The following is a 13676-nucleotide window of genomic DNA, read 5'->3' as shown; positions in this document are numbered from 1 at the left end:
GCGTAAACAGTTGCCAAGCATCTCAGATAGGGTACTCATCGAAGGTACTTTCTCTTTATCGAAGACGTCACACATTGACGTTAACTTCAAATCACAGATTTTTTTCTCACTCCACCTTTTCTGTCTTTAAGCAATTTTTGGTCATCTGCGAATCGTTTGTACGACTTAAAGATCAAGACAGAGATGACTGAACATTGTTGTGGTGTCTGCTTCATAAGTTTATATATTTCATTTGCTGTTCGCCAAAATTTCTACACAACTAAACAACTGTCTAATTTTCTATGTAAGTCGATGACAACATTACATGCATTTTAAACAGAAATACTCATTTGGTTTAAACATTGTTTTGCGTTCTACTGCTTCGCCAATCAGCAACAATTTTACACACACAAAAATATATGACCAAATTACAGAAAGATTGCGAATTACAATGATATATTGCATACTGCTCTTTACACGATTTGCGGCTTTTGACAGCAAAAGCCTTCGTTATATTTTAACAGCCCTCATATACTTCTTATTGTATTAGGGACTGGTAAACTAAAATTCAAGCAAGAAATTTTGGTCCCAAGTTAATTCCGAAAAGTACCTCCTCCAGGAGTACTACTATTGTAGGAGATCTTATCCTGGGTCACAGAGTTGCTCGTAAATACCCCCAAGCATCCTTTGCAGACCAAATGTGAGGAAAACAGACAACTGCGGACTGGACGTCATTCATAGCACAAACTTTCTTGTCAAAACAATACACTTTAAGAATAACTACCAAAGCATATATTGCAGTATATCATCATTGAAACTGCTCAACACTGGGCGTCAAATCGCCATTAAACTTTATTTCAAGAATGGGTGTACAGAAATTAGCCCACTTCGGACAATATATTCAGAGTAAGTATTTCAATCTGTAAATGGTGATTGTAAGGTCTGAGGTGGCAAATATGATCTTAATTGTGTTTGGAAGTAAGTGATTTACTTCGACTCATTCAATATGGGTTTTATATACATGTATATACATTATGCATTAAACCGGATTTAAATAGCGCCAGTTTCGTGATAAAAACGTGCAAAGGCGCTTTACATAGCGCAAGATACTCAAAAGTAGCTCAGAAATTTCCAGAGTGTAGAACGGGATTCGATCCAAATCCAGGACCTCTGGATTGATAGTCAAACGTGTAACCACAAGACCACAGGACCACCTATTTTTCAGCAAGATACTGGCACAAATGTATCTCTCGGCGTTATAAGTACTAAATACTAATAAATGACCTGAAAACTACGAAGTGTTCATTTACTGAGTTTTGTGACACTTAGTTTGTCCTTGACAACTTCGTTGCCATCTTTTATATGTCATCATGGCAGAGTTAACTACACAAATTGTAGTATACCATTATACTACACTAAACAGTTTAACATCACATTAACATAGAGTTGTTAACAAGTTTGCAAGGTAAGAATACATGCAGGTTGTTAACAACCGTGCAGGGCAAACAGTTTAATACATGCAGGTTGTTAACAAGTTTGCAAGGTAAGAATACATGCAGGTTGTTAACAACCGTGCAGGGCAAACAGTTTAATACATGCAGGTTGTTAACAAGTTTGCAAGGTAAGAATACATGCAGGTTGTTAACAACCGTGCAGGGCAAACAGTTTAATACATGCAGGTTGTTAACAAGTTTGCAAGGTAAGAATACATGCAGGTTGTTAACAAGTGTGCAGGGCAAACAGTTTAATACATACAGGTTGTTAACAAGTTTGCAAGGTAAGAATACATGCAGGTTGTTAACAACCGTGCAGGGCAAACAGTTTAATACATGCAGGTTGTTATGAAGTGTGCAGGGCAAACAGTTAATACATGCAGGTTGTTAACAATGTGCAGGGCAAACAGTTTAATACATGCAGGTTGTTAACAAGTGTGCAGGGCAAACATTTATACATGCAGTTGTAACATTTGATCCTTGTCAGATTCAGAACGATATTGCACCTTGCAAAATTATATATTTTGCAACAAAAGTATCAATAAAATAATTGTATTTTTGTTCATTCAATTTGTTCTTCAGGAAAGTTAACTATGCTCTCACTGCATATTGTTAGGTAACATTTATAGCTATAAACATTGTATATTATGTTAAATGCTAATAAAATATATTGTATTGTATTGTTATGAAGTGTGCAGGGCAAACAGTTTAATACATGCAGGGTAGCTATATCTAAACACTATTCTACAGAACAAAGACTTCAGTGTTTTTTACTTTCAACAATCTCAATGGGAATACAAAATAAATTTTATCAGCTATTTATTAATGAACAGTCGTGTAAAGTTGTTTTTCAGCCAATGATTTCATTCTCCGTTGAAACGCTGAAAGAAAAAAGAAAATGTCTGTTTAATTATTACATATATATAACTGCAAAAAGGTTCCGCTGTGTTATAATTGATGATCTGATGACAAACACGTGCACAAAAAAAAGTTGAAATATAAAGACAGTTTACAGGATTTGTACTGCAAAATAATATTTAAAGCATTTCATCAATAACGTTTGTATCTGAGGTATATAAAGAAAGAAGCATAATTATACTAAAACTAAAGTGAACATGGATTCAGTGTATATGCAATATATATTTTCGTTAAAACACGGCAGTATTGACTTCATGTCGACATATCGTTTGGCACCAAACAGGCGTCGAAAAAGAGTTCTACCACATTTGATTCGAATCGAATAATATAATACTTCCCGTATTTTATAACACGGTTACTGGTCAGGTCGATCTACAATATTAGGCGAAAATAGTGCTTTCCTATTTGATCTATATGTTTACATAAAAGACATTATATAGAGCAGAACTATGTTTTAATATATTTTAACAATACGATTCGGTTATATGCCGTATGTATAATTCACTCGGGCTACGCCCTTGCTAAACTATTCCGCAGGCGTATAACCCCTTTGAATTGTTTCGATACGTTAAAACCTGGATCTGCTATATATCATTAAGTATGAAAACACTGATCACATCAAATTCAACGCATTCCACGCATTCAAAGCAAACACAAACTACATTCTAGCTAACACGTTGGACAGTCTTATAAATATTTTACATTGACTAAAGTAATTACTTTTCTTCACATATTGGTTGAAGTTTGTTGGAACAAACAGTGTCTGCCCAATTTAATCCATGTAAACCTTGACTTAAAGCAATAGCCGCACAGTCCTCTTCAACTGCTACGTTATCAGGTTCGTTCGGTCCCCATTGCAAGTATTTTGCATCGGTGTTTGTATCTATCCATTGCCATTCGCCTTCAACGAGTACGTCAGTTAAGCCTATCCACCAAGCGTTTGCTACATAAAGGAAGCAAAACTTATTATCATCAGCCAGTTCTTTTACCAATGGTTAATATAAATCATAATTACATAGTTTACTGCATGCATCTAGTGAACATTTTAAAGCTCCACTGAGATAATTTCGTAGCACAATGACCTTGTTAACGTGCAAGCACAAACACATTCTAAACAGTCTTTACAGTCAATGCTAAGAAACTATGAAACTGTAAGCAACATATCCTACTTGTGACGGCCGTAAAAGTACTTGCACTCAGTGTTGTTATATATATTTTCTGGTCCTTTGAGATCAAGAAGTCAATTCAATATTTCTGAATTATAGAGTTCCGCTTAAGCCGGTGCTAGATGCGTTGTGCATTATGTGGAACACGCGGACAATTTATAATTTACATAACAAACAACCAAGGCCTCAAAGTAGTGTGTCGTCTAATTTATCACGGTTCAGATGCGCAGGAAAAGAACCACGAGGGCTGATTGTTTTCATTCTTACATGTTCATTGAAATGTTTTGATTAAAATTATGCTCGGTTTCATTTATCCGTGTGTGTGTGGGAGGGGGGAGGGGGTGGTTAGTGAATCAGACGTCACGCGAACGCAATAATGCTCTCCTCCCTTACAGGTTCGCGCGTCAACTGTTGTTTATTGCAGAATATACAGAGCTTGAACGTCTTCTTTATTTAACTGGCAATCAAATTGAGCCATGTTAGAATAATATTCTAACGCTTCGGCTATATGCAGTCTTCAGAAACAACAGATATAACGTCAGAGTACGCTACGTTGAATTGCGGGAAACAGAATAGATGGCAGTATAATGGACGCAACGCTATAGCCGATATAGCTGCAATAGTACATTGTGAGTATTAAAAGATAAAGCAGCAATGACGTGGCGTATATTATAAAGTATCAACGGATTAAAATGATGCAAAATTTCCTATAAAAATTAGAAAAAGAGAAGAAAATGCACAAAAGATACAAATAGCATGGATGATTAGAAAACTGCATGTCATATAATATCTTATAATGACATAGATCCAAATTACTCTGCATTACGCCCGCCCGCTTAGGTAGAGCGTTGGTCTACGGACCGCGGGGTCGTGAGTTCTCCGTGACTATTTGATAAACGACATTGTGTCTGAAATCATTAGTCCTCCACCTCTGATTCATGTCGGGAAGTTGGCAGCTACTTATGGAGAACAGGTTTATACTGGTACAGAATCCAGAAACACTGGTTAGGTTAACTGCCCGCCGTTACATGACTGATATATTGTTGAAAAACGGCGTTAAACCAAAAATGTGAGCTTTTGTGACCGTTCGATGTCCATCGTCAGTCGTGCGTCGTGTGTCAACAATTTCTAAAAAAATCTTCTTCTGAAAAATCACTAGGTAGATTTACACCGTACTTCAAAGGAATGATCCTTGGGTGGTCCCCTTTCAAAATTACCCAAAGAATTGAAATCCATGCAGAACTCTGATTGCCATGGCAACCGAAAGGAAAAACTTTAAAAATCTTCTTGTCCAAAATCACAGATCCAAGGGCTTTTGTATTTGATATGTAGCATCATCTAGTGGTCCTCTACCAAGATGGTTCAAATTATTCCCCTAGGATCAAATATGGCCCCGCCCTGGGGGTCACATGGTTTACAAAGACTTAAAATATTTGGGAAAAGTTTTACATAGATTTGTATAGGAAAACAAATCTTCTTGCCTGAAACTGCAAGGTCTAGGCTTTTGATATTTGGTATGTTGCATTGCCTTGTGGTGTTCTACCAAAATTGTTCAAATAATGCCCCTTGGGTAAAAAGAGGCCCTGCCCTGAAGGTCCCAAGTTTTACATAGACTTACAGGAAAAAGTTTTTTTATGCCCCTGGGGTGAAAAGAGGGCCCGCCTCGGGGGTGTCATTTGTTATACGAGTTATATAGAAAAATACTCCAGAAATTATCAGATCATATTTGCTAGACTGTTTTATTATAATTATCTGATGGCCGACCCGAGAAAATGTGTTAATTGAAAGAAAATATAAAGAAATGTGTTTTGGATCTATATGGTACAGATACTGCCCATATGAGCCTCGCATAGGCTTACGTACAAAGATCCTGAATAACTACCAAAGCATATATTGCAGTATATCATCATTGAAACTGCTCAACACTGGGCGTCAAATCGCCATTAAACTTTATTCCAAGAATGGGTGTACAGAAATTAGCCCACTTCGGACAATATATTCAGAGTAAGTATTTCAATCTGTAAATGGTGATTGTAAGGTCTGAGGTGGCAAATATGATCTTAATTGTGTTTGGAAGTAAGTGATTTACTTCGACTCATTCAACATGGGTTTTATATACATGTATATACATTATGCATTAAACCGGATTTAAATAGCGCCAGTTTCCTGATAAAAACGTTCAAAGGCGCTTTACATAGCGCAAGATACTCAAAAGTAACTCAGAAATTTCCAGAGTGTAGAACGGGATTCGATCCGAATCCCGGACCTCTGGATTGATAGTCAAACGTGTAACCACAAGACCACAGGACCACCTATTTTTCAGCAAGATACTGGCACAAATGTATCTCTCGGCGTTATAAATACTAAATACTAATAAATGACCTGAAAACTACGAAGTGTTCATTTACTGAGTTTTGTGACAACTTCGTTGCCATCTTTTATATGTCATCATGCAAGATACTACACAAATGTAGATACCATATACTACACTAAACAGTTTAATACATACAGGTTGTTAACAAGTTTGCAAGGTAAGAATACATGCAGGTTGTTAACAACCGTGCAGGGCAAACAGTTTAATACATGCAGGTTGTTATGAAGTGTGCTGGGCAAACAGTTTAATACATGCAGGCTGTTAACAAGTGTGCAGGGCAAACAGTTTAATACATGCAGGTTGTTAACAAGTGTGCAGGGCAAACATTTTAATACATGCAGTTGTCAAACATTTGATGCTCTTATGTCAGCTACTTCCAGAACGATTATTTGCAACCTTGCAAAATTTATATATTTTGCAAACAAAACACGTATCACATCATAAATATATTGTATTATTCTGTTCATTCATAACTTTTGTTCTTCAGAAATGTATGAACTATTGCTCTCACTGCATATTGTTAGGTAACATTTATAGCTATAAACATTGTATATTATGTTAAATGCTAATAAAATATATTGTATTGTATTGTTATGAAGTGTGCAGGGCAAACAGTTTAATACATGCAGGGTAGCTATATCTAAACACTATTCTACAGAACAAAGACTTCAGTGTTTTTTACTTTCAACAATCTCAATGGGAATACAAAATAAATTTTATCAGCTATTTATTAATGAACAGTCGTGTAAAATTGTTTTTCAGCCAATGATTTCATTCTCCGTTGAAACGCTGAAAGAAAAAAGAAAATGTCTGTTTAATTATTACATATATGTAACTGCAAAAAGGTTCCGCTGTGTTATAATTGATGATCTGATGACAAACACGTGCACAAAAATAGTTGAACTATAAAGACAGTTTACAGGATTTGTACTGCAAATAATATTTAAAGCATTTCATCAATAACGTTTGTATCTGAGGTATATAAAGAAAGAAGCATAATTATACTAAAACTAAAGTGAACATGGATTCAGTGTATATGCAATATATATTTTCGTTAAAACACGGCAGTATTGACTTCATGTCGACATATCGTTTGGCACCAAACAGGCGTCGAAAAAGAGTTCTACCACATTTGATTCGAATCGAATAATATAATACTTCCCGTATTTTATAACACGGTTACTGGTCAGGTCGATCTACAATATTCGGCGAAAATAGTGCTTTCCTATTTGATCTACTTGTTTACATAAAAGACATTATATAGAGCAGAACTATGTTTTAATATATATTTTAACAATACGATTCGGTTATATGCCGCATGTATAATTCACTCGGGCTACGCCCTTGTGAAACTATTCCGCAGGCGTATAACCCCTTTGAATTGTTTCGATACGTTAAAACCTGGATCTGCTATATATCATTAAGTATGAAAACACTGATCACATCGAATTCAACGCATTCCACGCATTCAAAGCAAACACAAATTACATTCTAGCTAACACGCTGGACAGTCTTATAAATATTTTACATTGACTAAAGTAATTACTTTTCTTCACATATTGGTTGAAGTTTAGTGGAACAAACAGCGTCTGCCCAATTTAATCCATGTAAACCTTGACTTAAAGCAATAGCCGCACAGTCCTCTTCAACTGCTGAGTTATCAGGCTCGTTCGGTCCCCATTGCAAGTATTTTGCATCGGTGTTTGTATCTATCCATTGCCATTCGCCTTCAACGAGTACGTCAGTTAAACCTATCCACCAAGCGTTTGCTACATAAAGGAAGCAAAACTTATTATCATAAACCAGTTCTTTTACCAATGGTTATAAAGGCTGTGACTAAATACAGCGTTGGTGCACCTGTGATATATTACAGACTCCGGTATATACCGGATTAACTAAATTTGAAAGAAAATATCTTAAATGTATATATTCTGTAACCATGGTGATACTAACCCTAATCTCTAGTCAGTATATTATGCATTTGATACTCTAAATGCGTGCGGACATGCAAAAAAATGAGTAATTTTGCCGTGCGCTCCAATGGATAATAATTCCGCGCAGGCGCAGAACGGCTGCACCAACTCTGCAATGAGAAACATTCAATATAAATCATTATTATTCAACTTTACAATATTAGACTCTGTATTAGACCAATTGCAAACATCATATGAAACAGACAGAGCTAATACAAAACATAACTGAGCCAATATGAGAAAAACAGGGCCAATACAAGAAAAACAGGGCCAATACGGAAATCAAGCATTTTGATTGGTTCAAAAGAGAGGGCCAATACGGAGAAGTCACTTCCGTTAGATTTTTAAATGACGCCATTTTGTTTTACATCAGAGTTATAGATAACATTATTTCTTTCACATTTTGACAAAAAAAAATCATCTAACATGTTCATGTAATAATCAAGTTTAACTGAGCGGGGGTGTAAGTCTTCATAGATTACAACGATACTTTCGCTTATTCGGTATTGTGTAAAATGCAAGTGTTTCCTGTAAGAAATTCTGACAGTTGTCAAGGAAAATAATGAGAAAATACGGAAACTCAGATTAATTAAAAGGATGAGGATTATCTTTAACAGACATTTTGATAGTGTTGACATGTGTGCAATGATAAATAGCGCTTCAAATGCTGAAAAATGGATGAATAAATTGGCGAACAAGAGTGTCAGTTGTGAACTGTAAACAGTTTCGGATAAGAATTAAACGAGGCATGAGAGTGTATAATATGTGCTTGGTTGGTTGTATTATCTTGATCAACACATATGTGTACAATTTTGTGTCTCGTTGCCTGCAGCCTTAAAGGAAATGACTTTTAAAGCAGTTTTATTACAGTTCAAATGATAAGATAACTCACTAAAGAAAATAAATAGAAATCCAAAAAATAAGGTAAGTTCTAGTTACTCTTGATTATGTCACATCAAAAATATCTCTCAAATTTATTCTCAAGTACCTACATACAACTCATTCTGTTTTACCGGCTAAAATGATTATGATTTCTGAAATAAGTCTAAACAACTTGTCAAGATTTTTCACCTGAACGCTCATAGCTGCCATAAAGTAACTCACTGAGTTCTTGTACTGTTACCGCCAACAGTCGAAGGTAGAATAATAATACTCGGGCCAATACGACAACCCTTGGACAAATAACAAGGCCAATATGAAATTGCTTGATTAATAACATTATATAATTACATAGTTTACTGCATGCATCTAGTGAACATTTTTAAGCTTCCACTGAGATAATTTCGTAGCACAATGACCTTGTTAACGTGCAAGCACAAACACATTCTAAACAGTCTTTACAGTCAATGCTAAGAAACTATGAAACTGTAAGCAACATATCCTACTTGTGACGGCCGTTTAAGTACTTGCACTCAGACTTTTTATATATATTTTCTGGTCCTTTGAGATCAAGAAGTCAATTCAATATTTCCGAATTATTGAGTTCCGCTTAAGCCGGTGCTAGATGCGTTGTGCATTATGTGGAAAAAAACAAAGAAAAATATCAAACAGGGAATGCCACGCACCAAAAGCGCAGCCTCCTCAAAACGAACCCCCAGCACGCAAACGCGTGCACCACACAAACACACACACACACGCACACACACTCAAAAGCTTACACATCAGGACAAAACGAACAACACACACACACACACACACACACACACATACACACACTCAAAGCCAACACATAAGGACAAGACGAACAATAAGCATACACACACGCTCGCACACAAAGTCAAACACGCGGACAATTTATAATTTACTTAACAAACAACCAAGGCCTCAAAGTAGTGTGTCGGCTAATTTATCACGGTTTAGATGCGCAGGAAATGAACCACGAGGGCTGATTGTTTTCATTCTTACATGTTCATTGAAATGTTTTGATTAAAATAATGCTCGGCGTCAACTGTTGTTTATTGCAGAATATATAGAGCTTGAACGTCTTCTTTATTTAACTGGCAATCAAATTGAGCCATGTTAGAATAATATTCTAACGCTTCGGCTATATGCAATCTTCAGAAACAACGGATATATAACGTCATAGTACGCTACGTTAAACTGTGTGAAACAGAATAGATGGCAGTATAATGGACGCAACGCTATAGCCGATATAGCTGCATTAGTACATGTTGAGTATTAAAACATAAAGCAGCAATGACGTGGCGTATATTATAAAGTATCATCGGATTAAAATGATGCAAAACTTCCTATAAAAATTAGAAAAAGAGAAAACTATGAACAAAAGATACAAATAGTATGGATGATTGGAAAACTGCATGCTATATAATATCATATAGTGACATAGATCCGAATTACTCTGCATTACGCCCGCCCGCTTATGTAGAGCGTTGGTCTACGGACTGCGGGGTCGTGAGTTCGATGCTCGGGCGGGGTGTATGTTCTCCGTGACTATTTGATAAATGACATTGTGTCTGAAATCATTAGTCCTCCACCTCTGATTCATTTGGGGAAGTTGGCAGTTACTTGCGGAGAACAGGTTTGTACTGGTACAGAATCCAGGAACACTAGTTAGGTTAACTACCCGCCGTTACATGACTGATATACTGTTGAAAAACGGCGTTAAACCCAAAATGTGAGCTTTTGTGACCGTTCGATGTCCATCGTCCGTCGTGCGTCGTGTGTCAAAAATTTCTAAAAAAATCTTCTTCTGAAAAACCACTAGGTAGATTTACACCATACTTCAAAGGAATGATCCTTGGGTGGCCCCCTTTCAAAATTGCCCAAAGAATTGAACTCCATGCAGAACTCTTATTGCCATGACAACCGAAAGGAAAAGCTTTAAAATCTTCTTGTCCAAAACCACAGATCCAAGGGCTTTTGTATTTGATATGTAGCATCAACTAGTAGTCCTCTACCAAGACGGTTCAAATTATTCCCCTAGGATCAAATATGGCTCGCCCTGGGGGTCACATGGTTTACAAAGACTTAAAATATTGGGAAAAAGTTTTACATAGATTTGTATAGGGGAAAAAATTAAAAATCTTCTTGCCTGAAACTGCAAGGTCTAGGCTTTTGATATTTGGTATGTTGCATTGCCTTGTGGTCTTCTACCAAAATTGTTCAAATTATGCCCTTTGGGTAAAAAGAGGCCCTGCCCTGAAGGTCCCAAGATTTACATAGACTTACAGGAAAAAAACTTTAAAAATCTTCTTGTCTGAAAGTTCAAGGCCTAGGCCTTTGATATTTTGTATGTATCATTGCCTAGTTGATCTCTAACAAGATATTTCGAATTATGTCCCTGGGGTGAAAAGAGGGCCCTTCCCGGGGGTGTCATTCGTTATACGAGTTATATAGAAAAATACTTCAGAAATTATCAGATCATATTTGCAAGACTGTTTAATTATAATTACCTGATGACCCCAAGTGATAAGGGGTCATCCGACTGTGACCTTGACCTACTTTCATGTTTTGTAAGATACGGCCTTGAAATTTGGATGACATGTACAGTTTTGCAAACCGATCTTAAACCTGACTTTCAGTGACCATGAAAGTGACCTACTGACCTACTTTCTTGTTTTTTAAGATACAGCCTTGAAATTTGGGTGGCATGTACAGTTTTATGCACCGACCTTTAAACTGACTTTCAGTTACCGTGACCATGAATGTGACCTACAGACCTACTTTCTTAATATTTTATCATCAGTTTGACATTTGAAACATGTAGCTCATATAACCCAGGTGAGCGATCATGGGTCATCATGACCCTCTTATTCCGTTTGAACCATTGGGTATTGTTAATTACTACTTTAGCCGTTTGTGTCAAAGAAGTATACCGGTAACAGAACTAGTAATAAATGATTATTCTGCAATGTTACAACAGTGGAAGCATCAACGTCTATTACAGTTAACAGAATTGAAATTTTTATTGTTAAGTTTTTTAAATTTAGATTTTACTGATATGTCCTTTATGTTAGGTGGATGTTTGAATGCAACGATTGGTTCGAACGTGGTGAAATATTTGACATTTCTTGTGTTCGATAGTTGTAACAAACCAAGTCTGTTATTATTTAGTTAAATCTTTTGATAAATAAAAGTAGTAACAAAGCATATAAAACAAACTAAAGAATGTAATTTGTCCGAAATTAGATCACTTACTACGGAAATGAATGACGAATTGTCTAAGGAAGTTATTTTCGTGCTCATTGTCGATGTGTACCAGATGAGAAGAGTGGTGTTTACAAAACTCCTACAATGAAAACAGAACTATTCACTAAAACTCACAGTTTACAAATATTTTTTTCTATTCTAACGCTCAAAACTTTATCCCCTGGTTGTTTGGCCATTTTCGAGGAAAGGCAATACTGAAAGCTGTGAATGGCATGACATACTCTATAAAATGTGCACGTGCGTATTGAAAAATCAAAGTACTGATAGCACAGTACTGATGGAAGGTGATTTATGTATATGAAAAGAATCCATTCCAAAACTGGAACAAGCGCTAACATCACTTTGATAGTTAGAAACTCAATACATATAGGATTTGAATCGGCAATATGATACTGCGCTTTGATGATATATACAGTTATGCATTCAAACCGTCTGTAAAGTAAAAAGATGTGAAGTAAATGCATGCAGCCAATAGTTATTCGTAGTAAATTACTGCGCCATTCGTATATATTCAATTTATGTTGAACTATTTTACTAGGCATGAGTACTTGTAAGTTTGTGATCAAGTCCACGACTTCCTCAAAGGTGGTGATAGAGTTGGCCAAATTTTCCGGTCTGTAACGATAATGACTTCAGATGTGGTAAATTATTCCGCATTGAACTACATTGTACAGTGGATAGATACGAAATTGTTGTGAGACAGTCTATTCCTGATTAAATTCTGCGCGGTCACATGGAGAAGGACCTTCCATAAACTAGATATCATTTGCATCGATTTCAGTTAAAAGGAAACATGAACTGAATTAAATGAGAACTTTATCTGGAATCAAATATGTTACTATATTGATATAAGTTATCTAACTCTTAACGGCCTACCTCAGCTTCTGTAAATGTCAGTAACTGATCATGTGCAAACAGGTAACACGAACCATAGTACACAACCCATGCATCCCGACAACTAGTTGTTCCCGAATACACGAAATCTGAAATGGAAGAAAAATAAAACTCAATTGTAAAAGCATCTAGTTCAGCGACTCATACAGTTTTTGAAATATAAAATAATTTCAATTTACTCACTGACCCGGTGAAAGAAATGAAATAATTAAAAGTAGGTATAGCATGCTGTTTAAATTAACTGTGTTGAGCAGATAAGGAGTACACTCGTGCATATGCTGCCCTTTTCCAACACGATGTTATCTTTAATCAGTAAATGAGGTGATTGTAAATACAACTTTCAAACGTAAGAACTTTTCACAACTTAATGAACTTTGGTGTTGATAAATTTTCATCTCTGTTTCAACATAAGATTTGCAAATGAGTAACAGATTTACATTTAGCGAAATTTCTTACGTCTCTCGCCCCCCACCACCCACCCCCACCCCCTTATTGATATAAATTACCAAACTAAATGGCCCGCCTTAGCCACTGTAAATGTCAATAACTGGTCATGCGCAAACAAGTGACACGAACCAAAGAACACAATTCGTTCATCTCGACTAGTTTTTAATGGAACTACGAGGTACCTTAATGATATTCAAAATGTGGACAACCTATATTTTGGGAAATGGTCAAACATTCATTCGAAGAAGCTCCATTTGTGGAC

General features: G+C 36.2%; 1 protein-coding gene across 1 annotated transcript; it reads right to left on the bottom strand.

The window, feature by feature from the left end:
• Positions 1-2226: 2226 nt before the first annotated feature.
• LOC123541580 (C-type lectin domain family 4 member E-like) lies at positions 2227-13266 on the bottom strand. Its single transcript, XM_045327147.1, has 5 exons — positions 13155-13266; positions 12950-13056; positions 12062-12152; positions 3111-3333; positions 2227-2353 (listed from the first exon to the last, which is right to left on the bottom strand). Exons 1-5 carry the CDS (start codon positions 13240-13242, stop codon positions 2323-2325), a joined length of 540 nt encoding a protein of 179 aa, XP_045183082.1. The 5' UTR covers positions 13243-13266; the 3' UTR covers positions 2227-2322.
• Between the last annotated feature and the right edge of the window lie 410 nt (positions 13267-13676).

This window comes from Mercenaria mercenaria, chromosome 16 (assembly GCF_021730395.1).
Source record: "Mercenaria mercenaria strain notata chromosome 16, MADL_Memer_1, whole genome shotgun sequence".
NCBI classification, from domain to species: Eukaryota; Metazoa; Mollusca; class Bivalvia; order Venerida; family Veneridae; genus Mercenaria; species Mercenaria mercenaria.
Note: the sequence above shows the minus strand (reverse complement) of the source record. Positions and strands in the feature narration are given on the sequence as shown.